The sequence below is a fragment of the Ischnura elegans genome (assembly GCF_921293095.1).
Source record: "Ischnura elegans chromosome 13 unlocalized genomic scaffold, ioIscEleg1.1 SUPER_13_unloc_1, whole genome shotgun sequence".
NCBI lineage: Eukaryota > Metazoa > Arthropoda > Insecta > Odonata > Coenagrionidae > Ischnura > Ischnura elegans.
Window position 1 is genome coordinate 1,365,234 of NW_025791657.1, and position 23,203 is coordinate 1,388,436.

Genomic DNA, 23,203 nt, shown 5'->3' on the forward strand with positions numbered 1-23,203 from the left:
TATTCCAACAGACCATTTCCCTTACCACACTTCCTTTAGGAACCCACAACCATGCAATGGCATAAATGAAAATGTAATGAATGCTGTACAAAATATAACATTATAATCCTTTAAACATTGTTAAACTGAAAACTAATCAATAATTCAATACCAGATGTGTTTAAATGATAAATAGGGGATTCTCAGGTTAAACAGTGGAAATTAAGAATAGCATGTGATTAATTGAAAGTAAAACATTTATTCATTACAAATCATTTAATACAAATTAATTATGCATTAAAAAATGCCTACAAAGTATTGGTAGCCCTTATCTCATTCAATTTCTTCCCCATCGCAGCCACCAAATCAGACACATTGCAGGCCTTCCAGCTACATGACCCTGCATGGCTCAAAACAAAATCTGGAAAATATGGAAAATCAAATACTTTAGTAACATGGGAAGTCATATTAGGGGTAAATAAGCACTCATTTCTTAATATCAATATTCCTAATTTCTAAAATCTATAATAGTTTATTTTTTAGCATTCTCATGGTGACAAAAGCCATGCACTTTTCCAGCATTTAACCCGAGGTTTCAGACCGTGGCTTACGCATTTCCAGCACAAGCATCGCTGATGTGCAGTCTCCTTGACAGTAAGAAGGTTACATTATTTTTTTGCAGCCATAGCCAGCCTGTCACATTGTATTCATAAAACCACTTACTCTGCTATTTTGTAGTGCGTAACTTTATGTTAATTTGGGCATGACTACATTGTGAAAGCATTCAATAGAAAATATGAATCAATGTACCCATTCACTATACTTCTGTTTACCTCAAAACTCTTGTTTCTACCTACACCCATTTCATAGTTCCAATCCATAATTCCATTGAATAAAAACGAACAAACTTTGTATTTATCCACCAATTTATTTACGCGGTACGACTATTTTTGATGCAGCAGCGTCATCCTTAGTGTTATTAAAAATTCTTTTCATGTTGTTGTAGTTATAAAAAGGAATCTTGTAAAGGTATTCAGGGAAAAGGCTCACTTTCTGTGATAAAACACCATAGAAAGGTAACTTTCTCCACTTAAATTTTTCCTCCTTTGAAGGAGAGGAGTGAGCCATTGCACAATAGTGGCATTTATTTATTGGAATGCAATAAATGCTCTGCAGCATACATCAAACAAACGGGCCGCACTTTCCGGCAGAGAGAGGAGGAACACGAGGGGAGTTTTCAGACTTGTAACCTCTCCCAATCCCACTTTGCTAAGCACTTGTGGGAGGAGAACCACAACAGTGATTTCATTCCAAAAATTCTACACTGGAAGGAAAAAGGCAGAAGAATGAACAAGATTGAAGAGTTGGAGATTAGAAGACTCATCAAGAAACGTCCCCTTCTTAATGATATCCTTTTTGAAAACCTTTCCCCCCTCCTAATAGCCTCCCTGAACCTCATGCAAATACCAACAACCCATAATCCTTCCCCTTCCCCCACTCCTAAGGACACCTCCATCATTACCTTAGTCACCAACAACCTTCCGTTACTTTGTATTAATCCCTCCCCTCTCCAACTCTCACCACCCGCCCAATCACCTACTTCAGATTTCCCAGCCACCCCTTCCACTTACCTTCTTCCTCCCCCACAGAGACCATATTATATGTAAGGATGTTTGATTGCTGGTAACCTTTGTACCTGAGGGTGACGCCACTGCGTCGAAACTATTCGTATCGCGTAAACAAATTGGTGGATTAATACAAAGTTTGTTAGTTTTTATTCATTGAAATGAACTTCCACAAAGTTGAGCCTGTGACTATAGAGATTATCATAATTCTATTATATACCAATTTCAACTCTACTGTAACAATCCCATTAGCACATTCCAAAGGAAAACTCATAATGTAATCCACAGCAGCAACGGACTGTTAACCTCCAAGAAAATAGTTGGTTCTTGCAGAAGAACCCAGTCCCACCCTGGTTGTATTATATGATCAAATAACAAAAGGTTAAATTCCCAATGAAGTTAGTGATTTTAGCCTTTCATTTCCTCAGCCACTTAGCCCACCCCCTCTCTCCCCTGGATTATCCATCAATGCCGGGAAATCCCTCCATCCAAGCTAGGGCCACTCCTTTCCCCCCATCTCTTCCCAACCCTATCCGACAATTAGATACCTTTACTGTTGACTTGTTATATAAAGAGAAACATGCATGATCAGTCACCTGACAATGTAACCATGCTATGAAACACAGGTCATGCCAATTAAATATATCCAGTGAGCCCAATATAGCTTATTCTTTCATTTTCCATAACCCCATAGTTTGAACTTGTCAGTAATTTCTTGGGACAGAAAACTATTCGAGGATCGTAAATAAATTTCCATTATATAATGAAATGAAGTACACCTTTGCTAATTGCATTGCATGCAAAATTAACTTGACAAAGGTCTGCTATTACCTATAATGGCATTAACCCCTGGCTGGAACAAGGCCTCCCGCTTCTCATTGTTGCTCCCACGGCCGTTGGAACTACGCCCCCTGATGGAGCAATTCTGGAGAGCGTCTTTCGTGAATGTTAGCTCCAGTAAGCCTCTTGCCAACATGGTGGCAGAGGTGGAGGAATTGGACGTCATCCTCAAATTTGCTGCATTTACTAAAATTTCGGACTTTCCCAAAGGAATAGCCTGTAAAGAAACAAACCTTTAGCTTCACCACATTCACAAGCATCACTTTAAATGGCTTTATCAAGCATGAAATTAAACAAGAATGTTTAGCTAATTTCAGGCACTTGAACACTTGATTTGACTAAGATGAAAAATTGAAGTAAAATTTTTATTTGACAATCACTTTTCTCCTCAACTTTTGTGTTGTACTTGACTATTTAAAGAGAAATATTAACTCAACAGTTAATTCTAACAAAGAGCACTTCAGCAGCAAAGACTAAGTAACCACGTGCTTTGTTCAAGAGGATCAAGTTATGATAAAAACTTCATTGCTGAGTTGAATAATTTTGCGACTATAAGAGCACTGGATTCAAGTAATAGTTCAATAAACTCGTCCTGATTTATTATTTAAAAACTCAAACACCTAAAAAGGTGACTGACTTCTTGAAGCGCATAACATTTTGATGCACTAGATTGTTGAGGCCTTCACATTGTACAATTCCTTTGTAACTATAAGTAAAGGCATGATAAAGCTTTGCTTTTCTACAGCTCAAATATTTATTGGCTAACTAGTTTCGACACACTATCATTTTCAAGGATTAGTAATACAAGAATTATTCGTTATTGGCTGTACACCATGTCTTCCCCAATCTTCCTTTACTACCACCCGACATGGTATATAACCAACAATGAGTGCTTCTCGTTCTACTAGTCCGTAGGTGTCATTGAAATGAACAACAGTATATCGAAACTACTCTGCGAATAGATATGTAAGCAGTAGAACAGCATATTTTTATCATTACTTTAACGTCCCTAAATTTTTACACAAAATCAATTGCTACTATTCTCCTCTTTTATCATAATTGCATTTGGTAGACATATAAGTGCTGTGTGAGACTTACCCCAATATCAGTCTTTTTTGAGCGCAAGTGCTCATGGGTTACCCCGGCACTTTCACCTTGTACTTGACTAGTCTCAGCTGGCAACGCTCTTCCCTCTTGTGCATCATTTGGCGAGGACTTAGAATATTTCAAGGCGCGCCTCAATTCCTTAGCCAACGCCAAATTACTTTCGAGTACTGTTCCTGCTTCTGTTGAAATAAAGCAGGGCGAATAACTACAAAATCATTTCTAGAATCATCACACAAAATTACTTACTCCTACACAAGATTATACAACACCTTCGAAATAGAAATTACAGAAATAGCATTAATATGTGTGCATATAACACTCATTATTTAAATTTAAGCAATTAAGGCTAAATATGCCATCTATCATATCCACTGAAGTTTCTTTGAAATTGGATGCCTTAAAGTACGAAGAGTATCTCAAGTGACAGTATATCTTCCAGCAGTAACAATATGGCAATACCTCTTATTTTTAATTAAATTCACAATATATTACCAACTTCCTGCGGTAACAGGTAATGCAATTGTAATTCAAGGAAATTCAAACAACATATCAGTTTGGGTGTTACATTCCCCCCTAACTACGCAATTATTGGAAAACAAGCTGACAGAAAATGAACTTGTGCACTTACGAATCAAATTATCTCTCTGTTCCGTAACTTCAGCCAGCTTTGCTTGCAGCTTCCTCACTTTTTCCTTCTCCTCCTCAAGCTCCTTCTTTAATACGTCTATCTGACTACTTTTGACGTTGTTGGACTCCACATTATTATAATTTCTAATTATTTTCATAGCAGCTACTTGGTGGGCGTTTTCTTTCTTTCGTTTCAATTGCGCACTCTGAAAGTTGGAAAAGAAAGTGGATGCACATATTGAAATGTTCACAGTAGCACAGTCGTGGGGAATAGTTAATGACAAAGTGAAGAGAACTTACTTTTTTCACTACCCCAATCCTTCCACCAAGCTCAGCATCCGAATCACTTTCCACCGTTTTAGGTATGTGCGGCCTCTTTGAATTACTCGGAGTGCATAACCTGCCGGTTTTTACGTACGTCTCTAATAACGCACATAAACGTGGTCTATTATCTGTGGAAAAAAGAAAGAGTTTTAGTTGTACACCTTAAAGCACGAACCGCGAGATTAAAAGCGCTGAAATTGCCAACAACTCTGTAGGTAATCTGTTCTGTAAGATGTTCCTTAGAGGAATTCACACAGCATAACATCATATAACCTTCCTTTACATAAGATGCAGCTGCAAATCTTTAAAGATGTTGAAGCCGACATAACAAGAACATAATAATGAGAACCAAGACCTAACGTTTGCAGAAATGCACGTGGCCTGTTGATCTAATGTTACAGGTTTAATAAATATATACATATTTTTTAGAAGTTTAGGTCCGACGCTATGAAAATTAGGGCAGAAAAACATTACTTACCAGAATGAGCGAGGACTATGGCAGGGTACTCCCTGCCACCCTTCTTAGTGGAGTCCCTCACCAGTACTTCTTTGTTAACGTAACTTTCGGCACCTTTTTCCATCGGTGACGAAATCATCTCCTTGGAAATAACTGCCACTTCCTCCTTGTCGCCGTCGGTGAATTTCGCAAGGGCGTACATCGTCAAAGTTTTTCAAGAACGGCTACCAACGAAGAAGTCACCGATACACGAGCTGATATACTGTCAAGATGGCGGAAACATGGAATTGTAGGTAGCGTGGTCGGTGGTAGGGGTGGTAGCGTCCTAGGCCTAGGTCCATCATTGCGCATGCGCCATCTCGAATTTCGAATTCATGTGTTCATGGCAGGATTCGTATCGCAACGCGTCACGATTATTCGATCACGGTTATCTTGAGTGTGGAGTTTTTTTTTATATTTCGGTGTTTCCTAACGTCATTCACCCTTACGTGAATAGTCTTGGTGACAGCTGTAAGTCAGGAAGAATCGGCCAATAATGTTGCCTTCGAAGAAGCGGAAGTCCTACAAATTGTATAATAAAGATGAAAAAATTCAGGTAAGTTATTCTTATTTTATTTGCAGTGGGGACTGAGGTTATTCGTTTATTATATATCATAGTCAAAATTGTAAGGGAGACCACTAAAATTTATTGTCTTAAGTCACCTTGAAAGTCATTGGTGCCAAGCCTCACAAAAAGAAAAATAGCTTTTCTAAGTCTTTGCTGGATAATAGGAAACAACTTTTGATGCTGCACAAGTAATATTCAAATAAAAAGAGAGTGGACGCAAAATCTAAGTATTATCAATACAAGAACGTCTAAGACCCGGATAATGCAAGAAAAGAGAGAAACTAATGATAAATTCATTGAAAATGCAGACAATAAATGTAAGGCGGCTTGGCAAGTGATAAAGAAAGAATGCAATCAACTGTATAAATACACAGAGCTGGACATAGACCCAAATGAGTTTTATGATTTCTTCATTGAAGCGGTTAAGAGAGCAAGAAAAAATTACCATCATCACCTTCAACATTTTTGCAATCCACCGATAAAAGTAACATCTCCCAACTCTCTCAATGGAAACATGTTGAACCACAAGAAGTTATCAATGTAGTCACAAGATTTGGTTTCTCTAATAATCTAATAAAGCAAATAATTGATATAATTGCAATACCTTTGACATTTCTCATAAACAGCTGTCTCTCTGAAGGCGAATTTCCACACATGCTAAAACTATCAAAAATAACACCCATCTACAAGAAAGGACTAAAACAGATCTAGGCAACTATAGACCAGTGTCCATAGTACCTGTCATGTCCAGAATAATAGAAACAATATTGAAAAATCAACTGATGGCCTATTTACCACTCATGCTGTGGAAAGTATTTGTGCTAAAATTATGGAACGTTTCGAAGCAAATGAATATACTGCAATGGTACATTGCGGCCTGGAGACCTGGATACACCATTCCATAGACTGTCAAAAACAAAAAAATAATTATAAAAACATGGCTATAAGGACATACAACATTCTGTCATGGGAAGTGAAATTAAAAGACAAAAATAGGTTTAAAAAAAGTGGCCCAGAAATGGTTGTGCGGGAAACCCCTGTATTCAATTGAAGAATACATGTCAGGGGATTTCGAAGGTCTTTGTGACTAAAAAGTCAATTATTGTAATATGTTTGTAATACCCAACTTATACATAGTTTTTGTATCAATTTTGTTTCATATTGATTTTTCCTTTTATTTCTTTGTCTATCTATTCACAATTTCTACTGTGTCTTACATCATTTAACGGCAAATAAACTGATTGATTGATATCATCATTGTGTTTCTCGTGTAGGTTCCCATCCAGACCCTGCGAAGGAGAAATCAAGCAACCAGAGATGCTTGTACAAGTTCTAATGAAGGCGTATTCGATGACCACAGTAAGTTCTGACGATATTCCGCTCAATTCCTGATTTAATGATTGTTAAAAGAATGTCATATAGGTATGTATTTACCTCACAGTGCCTGTCTTATTGAAATTACGTCATTGGTTTAGGTCAAAATTCTGAACGTGCCTGCCAATCGCCCAGCAGTAATCCATCTGTGGAACTTTCCTGGCAGCAAATATCACCTGACTCCTCATCAATTCATGTTCCGTCTGCATTTGATGAAGATGGGTCGGATGTGGCACCGTCATCACCTGATTTTTTGAGGTTTCCTGTTTCATCGACACCTGACATGGAGCAAGCACCTTCATCGGAGGCAGACTTTAGCATACACTCTGCAGACACATCATTTACTACCTCCCCATTATCATCTGAAGATGATGACTCACTGTCTTCTGATGATGATGATGAAGGAGAAAATGTATGGAAAAAGCCATTGCATTCTGGGACAGATGTGTTACTGTGTGAGGCGGTATTAGATGTCATCACTTTATACATGAGGCACAAGCTGACAAAGGCATGCCTGGATGACATATTGAAATTAATCAGGAAGTTTTTGCCACCCCCTAATTGTTTTCCAGGAAGTAAGTACTGGTTGTATAAACTGCTTATTGAACACGGGGATGATTTGTCCCTTAGAAAACATCGTTTTTGCAGTGACTGTGATCTATACCTTGGTGTATTTAATGCCACTATTGATATAGAGCAATGCCTATTCTGTGGGTCTGTGGAGGTAGGGGGAGTTTTTTTGGAAGTTCCACTGGAGGACACACTTAAAACTTTAATGGAAGTTCGCCACCTATACAAATATTTGACGTCGAAGAAGTCAGATAGTGGCATAATCATGGACATTTGTGATGGTGGCCTGGCATCACAGCATCTTACAGATGAGTTCCCCATAGCTTTATTATGGAACACTGATGGTGTGCCAGTGTTTAATAGCTCAAATGCCCAAATTTGGCCCATTTTGTTTAGTGTAGCAAACCTGCCACCAAATGTAAGGCAACAAAATATATGCATTGCAGGGCTTTGGTTTGGTCACAAGAAACCCATCATGAATACCTTCCTTCAACCTTTTGTGGATTCCCTCCAAAATCTGGCAAAACATGGTTTGAAGTGGCAACATCCCGAAAGTCTCCATGTTATAAACTCTAAAGTGAGTGCACCTATTATCACTGTGGACGCTCGGGCTCGCAGTGATATGCAAGGGATGATTTCTTGCAATGGGAGACATGGCTGCTCTTTTTGTGAGCATGAAGGGGAGGTAGTTGCGACAGGAAAAGCGCACGTGGTAGTATACCCCATTGTTACCCCTCCACCTCCATTGAGGAATGGAAAGAAAATGATGAAGCAGGCAGAAGTTGCTGTGGAGACAGGTGTAAGCAAAAATGGTGTTGTTCGCCCCACAGTGTTGTCCCTTGTCCCCAGTATTGATCCTTCTGCATCATTCATTCCCGATTATATGCATTGTGTGGCACAAGGAGTAGTTCGCCAATTCTTTTGGCTGTGGTTTGACAGTCAGCATTACCAGGAAGCATGGTATATTGGGAAAAGGAAAGGTGATGTGGATAAGATCCTTTTGAGCATCAGGCCACCAAATGACGTTTGCCGAACACCTCGCAGTGTATCAATGGGGAAATACTGGAAAGCGTCAGAATTTAGGAACTGGTTGCTCTTCTATTCTCCCGTGTGTCTCATAGAAATTCTACCAAAAGAATTCTTTCAGCATTGGCTTTTGCTGGTTGGTGCTGTATATATATTGTTGCAGCAAGAAATTTCTATTAGAGATGTGGAGCTCTCTCATCACCTTCTGCACCTTTTTTGTGAAGGCATAGAGGAGTTGTACAGTAAGCGGTACATGTCTTTCAATGTACATCAACTCCTACACCTAGGGGAATCAGTTAAAAACTGGGGTCCCTTGTGGGCAACATCATGTTTCCCTTTTGAAAACATAAATGGATTGTTAATATCCCTCATTCATGGGACTCAGAGAGTGTCCGAGCAGATAGGGAATGCTGTAAAAATTATTCATTCTCTAGAGACAATGAAGCAAGTGCTCAATATTCACAGCTCTTCCAGCACTGATGCAGCAAAACCTCTTGGTGCCACCATAAATTGCCCAAATGATGAAGTTGAACGTGTTGTTTGTCTGTACTGTGCTGAAAATGATTTGGGTAATGCAATATTTTATGCTCGCGTTGAACTAGCTAATTTGGGAGTTATTACTTCTAAATGTTACCAGCATGAACAGCTGCGATCAAGTAGCACAGTAAAATTTACCGACAGGGAATGTGAGTCCTTTGGGCAAGTGCAGTGCTTCATACGATGTGGAAATAAAATGTTTGCTGTCATCACAATATTTAAAATGGAAAAGAAGTTACGCAAATTTGTACACAAAGAAACAGGATTTGCTCTTAGACATTTTATGAACTTTCAGGAAAGAAATACCTCTGTGATTGTTCCCTGTGAACATGTGCTTCAGAAAGTTTTTAACTTTGGGTCTTCTATCGGAATTCCACCAAATCATGTGGAAAAAAATTTGTAAATCATGAGTGTTATTATGAGTGACAGTTGAGTGGTATTTTTCGTTTTGTTGGGATTGAGCTATTGGGGATGACAGGGAGAGCCAGCAGCAGTTTCCAGCACAACCATTTCTGGACCACTTTTTTTAAACTTATTTTTGTCTTTTATTTTCAATTCCCATGAAAGAATGTTGTATGCCCTTATAGCCATGTTTTTATAATTATTTTTTTGTTTTTGACAGTCTATGGAATGGTGTATCCAGGTCGCACTGTGCCATTGCAGTATATTCATTTGCTTCGAAACCTTCTATAATTCTGGCTATGCCACTGGTATGGCTGCTAATAATGGTAATAATTTATTGACACATTGCATTAATAGATCATAGCATCATTTCGCACTATATGGAATTTGGTATGGCATTGGTATGTACATGATTCTCTGAATTGCTTCTTGTGATTAAATGGATGCTACTCGGTAACCTGATTATTTTTTCCTGTCCACTTGCTATCTTGTGAAGTTTTATCCCATATTTTACTGTTGGCTATTATAAGAAATGCTATTAAAAAATCAAGATTCATGTTCTTTAGAAGCAATTGAACTGTCGAATGTGGAACATTATTTTTGTCCCTTACTCAGTTGATTTTCAGACTTAGGTTTTTGGCGCCTGGGTTGAAAAATTTCCAAGTGCCATTGAATAACTAGCGTTGATGCATCTCCGAGAATCTTGTTTAAAACGCGATTCATGATCTTTAGAAGCAATTGAACTGTCGAATGTGGAACATTATTTTTGTCCCCTACTCAGTTGATTTTCAGACTTAGGTTTTTGGCGCCTGGGTTGAAAAATTTCCAAGTGCCATTGAATAACTAGCGTTGATGCATCTCCGAGAATCTTGTTTAAAACGCGATTCATGATCTTTAGAAGCAATTGAACTGTCGAATGTGGAACATTATTTTTGTCCCCTACTCAGTTGATTTTCAGACTTAGGTTTTTGGCGCCTGGGTTGAAAAATTTCCAAGTGCCATTGAATAACTAGCGTTGAAGCATCTCCGAGAATCTTGTTTAAAACGCGATTCATGATCTTTAGAAGCAATTGAACTGTCGAATGTGGAACATTATTTTTGTCCCCTACTCAGTTGATTTTCAGACTTAGGTTTTTGGCGCCTGGGTTGAAAAATTTCCAAGTGCCATTGAATAACTAGCGTTGAAGCATCTCCGAGAATCTTGTTTAAAACGCGATTCATGATCTTTAGAAGCAATTGAACTGTCGAATGTGGAACATTATTTTTGTCCCCTACTCAGTTGATTTTCAGACTTAGGTTTTTGGCGCCTGGGTTGAAAAATTTCCAAGTGCCATTGAATAACTAGCGTTGATGCATCTCCGAGAATCTTGTTTAAAACGCGATTCATGATCTTTAGAAGCAATTGAACTGTCGAATGTGGAACATTATTTTTGTCCCCTACTCAGTTGATTTTTGGACTTCAGTTTTTGAGGCCTGCTTTAAATTGCTGTTATACAAATTGTATACATTGTGTACAAATTGTATACATTGTATACAAATTGTATACATTGTATACAAATTGTATATGCTGTATACAGCATGTGAATTAATACAGTTTATACGATTTGTATACAATTTGTATACAATGTATACAAATTGTATACAACCTGTATAAACTGTATAGAAATTTTATACAGGTTTTATACAATTTTTTCATAGGGGTGTGTGGTATGCATTTTTGTTGTCCATTCAATAAAAAGTTGTTGAAAGTGTATTTTGAGATTTTTTTCCACCGTCCTTCGCTGCTTTCTAAATATTTTAAGTGGACTGTTCATATTTTACCGAGAGGGAAGCTATTCTTTTGTAGGAGTGTGTTTAAGTGATTTATTTAGAGTCAGAGCTTGAAGTGTATTAATGCAGTAGGGTGCTGGTGTTGCAATGCAATGTTTGTAGCTAGTCCATAGCATAACGGCTTTCTCGTTTACAGCTTGCCAAGATATGTTGTCAACTAGGTGTACTTCCCCGTGGTCGCGGTTGTGCAGTTTTTCCGGATCTTTTCATAAATCGTTTGTTTTTATGTCAATCCCCAAAAGCGATTCCATCGTTCATTTTTAGGTCTGAGTAATCATCGATGGTGTGCTCTTCGACATGTCTACGCGTTCGGCCAGGTAACTAATGCAATATCTAGAAGCATTAGGTATGTATGATAGAGTATCCTTATAAAGTAATCGGCAAATATAAGCTCCATTCGGTACGCGATTGAAGCGCCACTAACGCATTTCTACAGCGCTGCAAGTCGGTGTTTGCTGCGCTGCCGCAGCAACTAAACGGCGCTGCTGCAGCAGTTCAGCAGCGCTCGTGATGCCCCTCCGTAACGCTGCCGCAGCTGTTCTGCAGCGCTGCAGTGGCGCTCTAGCAGCGCGTGTGACATTCAAAAAACGGAAATTTGAAGGTTGCTGGCGCGCGTCGGCAGCGCGTGGGCACCGTCTGCAGCGCTACGATGTAGCGCTGCTGCTGCGCTTCAGCAGCTATTTATGTTTACAGGGAAATTCCGCTGTTGGCCCAACGCAGATATTGTTCGTGGGCCCAACGAAATGGTTTATGCTGTTGGCCCAACGGAAATCCCCAACGATGGCCCTACGAAATGGATTATCATTGGGCCACCGTTGGGACATCATTCCATTATAGTACGATTGCATACGTTGCAGGATACGGTTCACATGGTTCCCTAGCAACCTAACAACCAAAACTTGTTTGGTTGTTAGGGATTGCTTTTATATGTTAATCATTCACTATGTCTTTGTGATAGCAGTTAAATAAAATAAGTCGAGCGCTTCTAACAAAAATAAGTCATTGACCTCATTTGGTAAGTCTTACAAAACTGGCATTCCTAAAATCATGTTACCTTAAACAGATAGTTCCGTGGAATTTTAAACTTCTCATCATTAATTTAGATAGATCGATATGTATATTTTTTTCAGATTGTGGCATATCTAGTATCAGTGGAAGTTTTAATGAAAACAGTGTTTCAATGGACAAAGTGAGTGATTTAGACCTCTCTGAAGAGAATGAGATTGAATTTATATGAGTAAACCTAAATAACATCTGCACAGTTATTATTTTACGGAAAAAACATCAACTATTATACTCCATCAGTGTTTCTGTGACTCCTATTAATATCCCTAAATCTTGCACTCATTGTTAGCCATATTATACATATCCTTTTCTCCAAAATGGCATCAAATTCCATTTTGCTTTGTTTATTTCTTTCATTATCTATCCAAATCTGCATGTAGAGGTCTCATCTCTCTGGTATCTTAAATAAACATTGCTCATATGCATTTGATTTATCAAATTTTACTTATCCTTCCCATATAATTTGTTGAAGTACCTATCCCCAGTCGAACTTGAATTTTATTTCATTTGCTTCTTTAATTTTCCAGGTTAAATCATATTCCATATTGCGATTCCTGTATCTTTCATTGCGTAGTGATTGCCAAAGTCGTATTCAATTATCAGTCCATCATTCTAGGCTATCGTTGGTTTCATTGATTTTAGTTTCTTTCATGTGAGGACGTTAACCCTATACAGAACCCATGCCCTGAAAGACCTCTATGGTATATCGCCTTGTCTGGCCAGTCAGGTGAACTTTGCAGAGCTTGAGTGTCCTTTTTGATGTACACCAATGATAGACATCTACATTTGGTTCATGGGAAATCATTAGGTTAGCTGTATACCAGATATAGGCGTCTACATTCGGATTGAATTAGGTATAATGCTAACTTTGTACTCTCAGTAAGGATGTATATTTTATGTAGCTTTTTATAGAAGTTTGCGCCAGTGTTTTAAGCATGTTGATATGATATTTTTAATAAATATTTCCATCAGAAAATTTCTTATTAATAAAATTTTGTAACCGATTGTTAAGAAATTTTCTTATAAGAATTTTCCAATAGGGGGGGGTTTTAGGCGCAAGTAATACTTAGGAGTGTGTGAGTATTGCATACCCGCCAGGGAAAGCAGGAGTTGCGGGGTCGTCCTCCAGGAAGTTTTAAGAATAATGGTTCAAAATGGCGAGTTTTACGGCTTTCTGGGGGATATTTGATTAATCCTAACACTATGCTTTAAGTAATATAGCATTGTGTTAGGATTAATTAATTTATAACTGATCCAATTAAGTAAAATGGACTAAACTTAAAAATTTCGTTACCGAAGACCAGAGAATAGGAATTGTGAAGGCAATTGAATCAAATAACTCAGGGGTGTACATCCTGCAGTGTGACGAGGAGGATTTCTTTGAATTGCCTCTTAGAAGTGGTACCATTGGTATATTTGTAGTAAAAAAATTAGTACCTGGATGCAAATTGCAGTCCACCCAGATTTTATCTAAGTGTGTTTTATTGCCCTACAAAGAAGATGGACAGTTTTTGTGAGTGCCATATTGTAATACGGAAAGGTGCTGTTGAAATTTTCCTAATTTTGTCCTAATAAAAATTGTCCTAATTCGTGAAAATAAAAGTTGGGGACCTTCTGAACTGATATTGATTTTTTGTTTTCCACTTTTAACCACTGTAACCTTACTTAGTCCAATAGCATTGATTGTTTATGTATTTAATTTAATTTTGATTTATAGGGAGTTAAAGGTAAAGATTCTATCTACCGGTATCGTATCATGTGAGAAGGTAAATTAATTTCACTTTCATTCTATAAAAATGAGAAATGCCAGTAAAATATAGCTTTTGTTGGGAAACGGATGGCAGAATGTAAAAGGGCCAACGGTATATCGTTGGAGATTTGTTGGCCTTGGGTTGGGAATACGAAGGCCCGACTGTAATGCTCTGTTGGCCCATCGTTGGGGAATTGTTGGTTGGGATACGGTTGGCGAGGTGGCCAAATCATACCATGGGCCAACCGCTGTGTCCCACCATCTGCCAACAGAGGGCCAACCAAAAATGTTACTTGGGATATGCCACATACGTTTTCTTTTTTTTCCAAAATTTATACAAAACATTTAAAACGTTTAAGGACTTTTTGCAACTAGATGTTTCAAAGCATCAAAGTAATTTTCAACACTGGGCCACTTAAATAGATTAATTGTACCTCTCCTATTTTAATAAAAATAAACTTCGGGAATGGAAAATAAATGTCTGAATCGTAAGCAGGTATGATATTATCAATCACGCAAACACCAGGAATTCATATTAAATATAAGCAAGTGTTCAATAAAATCACAATATTTTTCGTGCGTTAGAACCTATGCTTAGCAACCGATGAAGAAAATAATCTACAGAGCTATCAGAGCTCATACATAGCAGGAAATGGTAAGAGATTTCCTTGAACATTTTAACATGCTCTGGTTACCCTAGCGAGTATTTTATAATGGATTGTGTCATAGACTTGAGGGTAGATTGCCTTTTGAGTTGCCATTTGCGAAGTTGAACGTTCCACTTTATTAGCTATGATTACTTTGCAAACACGTAGTTGAATGAGACAACAAAACGTCTTTACTTATCACCACTGAAACACCAACTGCAAGTTAACAAGCACTTTCCACGGAGTCACAGATTGAGAAACACAGCTTGCGGGAAACTGGAGTAGTTTCACTATTCCGTCAACCGCGGCCTTTAAAGTTCTCTTATATGCTTTAAATAATATTAATCTCTGATTCAAATACTAAAAATAAAGTTGAATTTACTACTTTCAAGCAGTCATACAACATTCTATATCTCAAGTTATGGCATCAAGTGAATAATCAACCACAATTTTGAGTCTCATCACATTACTGCAATAATAAGTTGAGTCCGCAAATAATTATCTTCCTTGATTACTCATTACTGTCGGCACAAACCAAAGACTCCAACTTAACGTTCTAGGAAATAATACATGCACCAGTCTTCAATTAAGAAAATACGTACGTACTCACCCTAGAGTAATTACTCCCACAAAATTTTCTCAGATTTGCGTCCGATTCTAAACATATCTTTTTGAAAACACTGAATTCCGTGAGCTTATTCAAACATACTGGACACAGGGTGGTAGGCAGGCCATCTCCCACAGCAACCTAAGATAGCAATCAACACGCTATACATTGAAAGAATCTGAAATTATACTCATAACACAGAATAAAGAAATCAATATGAAAAATAAATGTCGATAAGATGTATCCAGCTACTTACTTCCAAACCGAGTAAACCATGCATGGCATCCTTCACAGTTTCTCTGCAAGCTACGTCTGAACCCAAGTAACATTTTTGGTTGGCCCTCTGTTGGCAGATGGTGGGACACAGCGGTTGGCCCATGGTATGATTTGGCCACCTCGCCAACCGTATCCCAACCAACAATTCCCCAACGATGGGCCAACAGAGCATTACAGTCGGGCCTTCGTATTCCCAACCAGAGGCCAACCCCTCTCCAACGATACACCGTTGGCCCTTTTAAATTCTGCCATCCGTTTCCCAACAAAAGCTATATTTTACTGGAATTTCTCATTTTTATAGAATGAAAGTTATCTTCTCACTTGATACGATACCGGTAGATAGAATCTTTACCTTTAACTCCCTATGAATCAAAATGAAATTAAATACTCCAACAATCAATGCTATAGGACAAAGTAAGGTTACAGTGGTTAAAAGTGGAAAACAAAAAATCAATATCAGTTCAGAAGGTCCCCAACTTTTATTTTCACAAATTAGGACAATTTTTATTAGGACAAAATTAGGAAAATTTCAACAGCACCTTTCCATATTACAATATGGCACACACAAAAACTGTCCATCTTCTTTGTTGGGCAACAAAACACACTTAGATAAAATCTGGGTGGACTGCAATTTGCACCCAGGTACTATTTCTTTTACTACAAATATACCAATGGTACCACTTCTAAGAGGTAATTCAAAGAAATCCTCCAAACATGTCACACTGCAAGATGTACACCCCTGAGTTATTTGATTCAATTGCCTTCACAATTCCTATTCTCTGGTCTTCGGCAACGAAATTGTTAAGTTTAGTCCATTTTACTTAATTGGATTAATAAGTACAAGATTTAGGGATATTAATAGGAATCACAGAAACACTGATTGAGTATAATAGTTGATCTATTTTCCATAAAATAATAATTGTGCAGTTGTTATTTAGGTTTACTCATACAAATTCAATCTCATTCTCTTCAGAGAGGTCTAAATCACTCACTTTGTCCATTGAAACACTGTTTTCATTAAAACTTCCACTTATACTAGATATGCCACAATCTGAAAAAATATACATATCGATCTATCTAAATTAATGATGAAAAGTTTAAAATTCCACAAAACTATCTGTTTAAGGTAACATGATTTTAGGAATGCCAGTTTTGTAAGACTTACCAAATGAGGTCAATGCCTTATTTTTGTTAGAAGCACTCGACTTATTTTATGTAACTGCTATCACAAAGACAAAGCCCTAACAACCAAACAAGTCTTGGTTGTTATTAGGTTGCTAGGGAAACATGTGAACCGTATCCTGCAACGTATGCAATTGAGGTATACATCGTGCTTATTCACGGCCCATATCGAACTTCCATCGGTTAAGTTAGACTCAAAACAGACAGATCTTATAAGTCTACAATTTTTCATGTGCCCTCCGGGATATATATACTAACAAGTCGCATTAAAGAAGCCTCCGTTTCTTGGAACCATTTATGTCAAATACCATGCTGAAAACACCAGAAAATCAGCAGAACATTACTTAAAAAAGAGTTATACATAATTTCCAAAAATTATCTTATAATATATTCTTAAAAAATTAACTTAAAATAATTATTCTGCCTGCACATAGTCGGTAGCACTGACTGTCAAAGCAAGTGATTATGCAATCCCTATTTTTTAATGAATAGATGCTACCGATCCGATAACCATTTGATACGATAAATCGATTACAATGGAATTTCGCCCATCTCTACGTTGAAGATCTTGTCGGAATTTTGTTTGCAGCTCTCATGGCGGAAATTGAGGAAATGGTATGATGTCCCAACGGTGGCCCAATGATAATCCATTTCGTAGGGCCATCGTTGGGGATTTCCGTTGGGCCAACAGCATAAACCGTTTCGTTGGGCCGACAAACAATATATGCGTTGGGCCAACAGCGGAATTTGGTAGGCATATCCACCCACAATGAGCCAACCGTGACTACGGTTCCCCAACCGAGGCCCAACGGTCAATGTTACTTGGGAAGTGAATATGTTGTAATAATAATCATTGTTCTTCATGCATAGTCTGCACAAGTCCGTGACAATCCCGGCAGTACGATTCATGTTCTAATTTCAATCACTAATTCAACCTTTGAATAAGTTATATCCTCGATGAAATCATCTACGCATAACAGACTGAGATCTCCAAATTCGCCGTGAAAACTACATTCATGAATACAGCATATATTTTGAATGCTCACGGAGAAAGACTAGTTTAAAATTAAAATAACTCACAATAACCTCAAGAAAAAAATACACCACATCGAAATGAATAGAGACGTGAAAAATTATGAACAATATTAATAACAAAACATGCAAGCAAAGATTGGCTTGCATTCCCTGTTGGCTAGTTTTAATTGATACCGCTAGAGGCACGAACTCATAGCAGGCTTACAATCAGTGCGCGTTCTGAAATTCACCGGCACTAGTGCCAAAAGTTCGGATTATAACCGACACTACCAAATATTGTAGAGGAGGAATCTATTTTTAATGGAAGAAAAAAATTGTTATTTTCGATTGTGATCCCCGTTGTTTTCCTAATAGTGTAGGTCGAGGAAGAGTGTAAATACCTTAAGTCTCGTTTGAGCCTAAGCAATATTAATGCTATTGGAATAAAGCACCATGTTGCACTGTGACACAGCTGAGACACATTAAACGACTACATATTGATAGAATTTTTAGAGGCACATGCGTAAAGCAACATTAAAACAAGTCTTCAAAGAGTAGATGAGGTGAATAACTATCTATGTAAATCATACAATATATTACAATTGATATATATTATAAAAAAAAACGTTAATGACAAAAGTAACTTTGAAAGAAGGCTTTCGACATCAATTTTGTCATTTGAATTTTATAAGTGACATTTTTGAAGGGCTTTTTTAAGAGAGAAGTAGGAATAATATTTTAAGTACCAACAATATAATAATACGTAACACATTCATTTTATTGGCAAACTCAGTCTCACACTTAATATTCAATTCTCCCGAAACGCGCCTTGATTAGAAGCCTGCTAAATATAAATTTCTCTAGCGGTAAAAGTGAAAACTAACAATCGGCAAAAGAAAACCAATCTTTATTGCATGATCTTATATTAACGTTGATTGTTACAGTGAACTGCAAGGTCAACCCTATTATCAATTTTGCTGTGGTGTATTTTTTCGTTGAGGTGATTATGAGGTATTTAAATATAAAAATTTGAAGTTATCTTTCACCGTAAGCATTCTAAATATATGTTGTATCATAGAAATGTATGTAGTTCCCGTGACGAATCTGGAGATCTCAGTCTGTTGTGTGTTGATGATTTCATCGACGATTAAACATATTTGAAGATTGAATGAGTGATTGGAATTAAAACATGAATCGTACCGCCGGGATTTTCACCGCCTCATCAGAAAGGAATTCTGAGGGCACCATGTGCAGGCTATGCATGAAGAATAATGATTATTATTTCAACATATTCACTTCCATCGTAGCTTGCGGAATAACTACGAAGGATGCCCTGAAGAGTTTACTCGGTTTAGAAGTAAGTGGTTCGATACCTACAACTTATCTATTACGCTTTTTCATGTTGCTTTCATTATTCCTTGTGACGAGCATCATTTCGCACTTCTTCAATGTATAACGTGTTGATTGCTATCTTAGGTTGCTGTGGGAGATGGCCTGCCCACCACGATGTGTCCACTATGTTTGAGAAAGCTCACGGAATTAAGTGTTTTCAAAATGACTTCTTTAGAATCGGACGCAAAGCTGAGAAATTTTTCTGGCATTAATTGCTTTAGGGTGAGTACTTTCGTTTATTCTCTTTTGAAGACAGGTGCATGGTATGTTTCGGAAAATGTTAAGTGAGAGTCTTTGGTTTGTGTCGACAGCAGTGAGAAATCCAGGTGAATCATAATTTGTGGATTTAAATTGTTATGGCACTTGTTTGATTGGATTAACTCAAAATTGTGATTGATTATTCACTTGATGCCACAACTTGAGAAATAGAATGCTTTATGACTTCTTGAAGGTGGTAAATCCAACTTTATCTTAAAAATTACTTGAATTAGAGAAAAAAATAAAGAGCATTATTTTTGTCAATTGATAATATTGGAGAACTTTAAAGGCCGTCGTACATGGTTGACGTAATAGTGAAATTAGCCCAGTTCCCCGCAAGCTGTGTTTCTCAATCTGTGACTCCATGCCAAGTGCTTGTCACCTTGCAGTTGATGATTCAGTGGTGATAAGTAAAGACGTTTTGTTGTCTGATTCAACTGTTTGTCTGTAAAGCAATCATAGCTTACAATGTGAGGCATTCAAGTTCGCCAACTCTAAAAAGGTAATCTACCCACTACGCTATGAAACAATCCCTTTTAATGTATTTACTCACTTGGGTAACCTAAGCATGTTAAAATGAACAAAAAATCTCCTACTGGCTCCTGCTAATTGTGAGTGTGACCTGAAGTGGAGCTGTAAGTTAGTGTCCAATCATAGGCTCAACTGCGCACAAACAAAATGTGAATCCTTGAGGTTTTCTTTATTTATAAGAAATCATACCTGATGACGGTTCAAAATCTGCTGTTATAACAAATTTTATGAAATTCCTAGGTTCTTTTTTATGAATACCAGGTGAGATATGCACTGGATGTGATTTTACTGTTTATTTCATTTTCATGATGGTTTTTGAGGTGAAATACCATATTTTATTAATTGATTTGGTTAACCTATATAACAGCCTTCAAAATCGTGGTTTGCCATATGATATCCTGCATTTTTAGGGGTTGTTGAGGAAAATTTTTTTTGTGTAACTTTGACACTGAGTATTTTTATAATTTCAATAAATTTTGAGGTCTGTTTTTTTAACTTAAATATTTTTTTCAGATATATATTTTTGTTAGATATTTGCCTTTTCAGGAAAGGTTTTTGTAAGTGTTTCTTTGTAGAGGGAATGGGTTGTTGTTCCACTTTGTAAGTAAATTTTGTTTAATGAATTTTTAGTATGTAGTCAGAAATTATTTTTCGACCACAGAATTGAATGAATTTGTTGTTTTAGCCTTTTTTTCTGTTATACTTTCAATGTTATGCAGATTTATTTGGCGAAGAACTTTTTCACCTAAATCTGGAGCTCAAATAGCATGTTAACTGTATTTACTTTACCGTGTGATGAGATTTCAAAATTAAAAGAATCTCCTAAATTATTAAGGTTTCATCCACCAGACTATTGATGTGGAGCTGTCAGAATTTCTTCGATTCTTGTTTACCTTATATGTTGTGCCGTTCACTATTCTGTGTATTGGCTGTTCAGGCATTGCTCTCTTACCCGTTAAAATTGGTCCAAAGTATCTCTAACTGCCTTCTCTTCTATGATGTTGCGTGACTGAGCATTTTCTTCTCCTCTTTTGCACTTTCTCTCCCATATCTCCCAGCTCTCCCATCAAGGATCAGGCTGATGATTTCATAATTTTCCGCCTCAGAAAGTGGCCAACATATGGGATATACCTCTTCTATCCCAGAGTTCATTTTTGAGCACACGTAAAGGAGAGGTCAATTATATTAAAAATGAATCAAAAACATATACTACATGAAAGATTCACATTTTACGACACCATTGTCGAAAGCATTTATTTTCCTCTTCCATTGCCCCAAGGATGTTGTAATACAGCCACTATGTGAACTGAGTATACCAATTATCTTCCTGCCTAATTTGGTTTCAGCAGCTGTTTAGCTTTTGAGTTATTAATAAAGAGACACGTCAATTTTTATGCAAATGCTTGGATATCACATTGAAAATCCAATTCATGTATATTAGGAGTATGCTTCATTTGTTGACATTGAAGGATGTGAGTTTATCACAGTTACTTTTTCCACAGAGTATCCAAGGGGATAAGGCAGCTGAAGACGAGTTGGGGTCTTATGCTGACACAAAAGACTTCGTTGAAGATGAGGTACCAGGCACCTCAAATCTCACTCACTCAATCCAAAGGACTGAAATATACATTCCTGTGCCAGACTCCCATCAATCCAGAGCTAATATGTTGGTAAGTTTTATTCTCATCCACAGTGAAACCCTAGTTAAATGACCTTAATTTATAGATATTTACTAGGTTCAAGATGAAATTCGTTTTGCCCAGTGTAACTGAATGCATTTCTACGGGAAGTCACCCTTGCTTGTGTGACTATGGAGAACAGATGCCATGAGGTGAAAAAGGAGGACATCACCCTATTAAAAAAGAGATAAGAGGAAAAGTAGGTCACTTGAAAAATAACGTCAATTTTATAAGTTGGATCAATAAATTTAATGCCTGTATGTATTTAGGTATATATTATTCTGTGGATCTAATTTTCGTAAGCAATTTATGTACTTGTATCTGCTAGTTAGCTATTAACACATTCAATGCTGATGTGATTTTTATGAAAGTCGTCAGAATTGGTCGATAAATAAGAAAGAAAAAGACGGAGTTTTCACAACGTACCTTTGGTTCAAACACTGCTTTTACTGAATGGTGCAGATGGTTCAAAAGGGGTTCCTTGCCGAAGGTCATGCACAGGATCCTAACACTCGGGAGTAGATATATTATTACATACCGAGTGGGATAAAGGACACCTGGCCTGACTGGCAGAGCCTGTCAATTGACGTGCTCCACATTTAGTGTGTTTAAAATAATATAAGAAGAAAATAGGAATCTTGAAAAATAGTGTCAATTTCATAATTTAGGTTAATAAAAATTGATTAGACCTATGATTTTACATCTATTTTGTGGAACTAATTTTTTAAAGCAATTTTAGCATTTTTTACTGATAGCAAGGTAGCTGTTAACAGATTTTCTATACACATAATCAATATTTTCAATGAAAAGGACAATTTCCCACTCTTAAAATATCCACCTGGATACCAGACAAACATCTCAACTGTACCCCGTGGCAGGTGTTATATGAATAAAAATGCCTGTTGGCCCCACCCGAAATCAAGGTGCAAAATGGTTAAAAAGAAAGGATGAATTGAGGAAAAGCAGGACACATGAAATGTAATTGCAAATTCATTATTTAGAATTAAAATATTATTTGCACTGTAATTTTGGTTTTTATTTTTGGATCTAAATTTTTCAAGCAATTTTTGCATTTTTGACTGTGTTCTGTTTTTAAATTTTTACTGAGGAAATATTTATTTTGCTTATCTCAGTGGTCCACTAGATTGAAATTTGAGAAAAAACCGTTTCTGCAGTTGTATTTTGCCATGGTAGGCTGAAGAAATATGTAGACATTTTGAGAAGTACTCAGTTGATTCTAACAGAATAATATACTTAATACTACATAATTTTCAAAATGGACATGTCTCCATTCCTAAAAAATCCTCCCGGGCACCGGATAAACATCTACAAAGGATGACATGTCTGGACCAACCCAGATGTCTGAATAAAATATATATGCAGATAAAATAACATAAATGTTTAGATATAAAAGTGTTCTCATAGGAGACTCTTTTTAAATTGATGCCATGTCCGAGATGACATGTCCAGATTAATCCGAACGTCTGGTCACCCTGT

At 37.2% G+C, this 23,203-nt stretch overlaps 2 protein-coding genes across 2 annotated transcripts in view; one reads left to right on the plus strand and one right to left on the minus strand.

Annotated features, from left to right (window-relative positions):
* Window positions 1–222: 222 nt before the first annotated feature.
* LOC124172272 lies at window positions 223–5,163 on the minus strand. Its single transcript, XM_046551690.1, has 6 exons — window positions 4,981–5,163; window positions 4,479–4,630; window positions 4,180–4,384; window positions 3,543–3,730; window positions 2,436–2,661; window positions 223–400 (listed from the first exon to the last, which is right to left on the minus strand). The coding sequence occupies exons 1-6, from the start codon at window positions 5,159–5,161 to the stop codon at window positions 288–290; spliced, it is 1,065 nt and encodes a 354-aa protein (XP_046407646.1). The 5' UTR covers window positions 5,162–5,163; the 3' UTR covers window positions 223–287.
* A 13,578-nt stretch (window positions 5,164–18,741) lies between these two features.
* The window catches only part of LOC124172273, a 122,377-nt gene continuing 117,915 nt past the window's right edge, over window positions 18,742–23,203 (plus strand). The window contains exons 1-3 of the mRNA XM_046551691.1: window positions 18,742–18,846; window positions 18,925–19,203; window positions 19,323–19,460. Of these exons, the coding sequence (XP_046407647.1) occupies window positions 19,036–19,203; window positions 19,323–19,460 (306 nt within the window). The 5' untranslated portion in view covers window positions 18,742–18,846; window positions 18,925–19,035. The remainder of the gene's footprint in view (window positions 18,847–18,924; window positions 19,204–19,322; window positions 19,461–23,203) is intronic.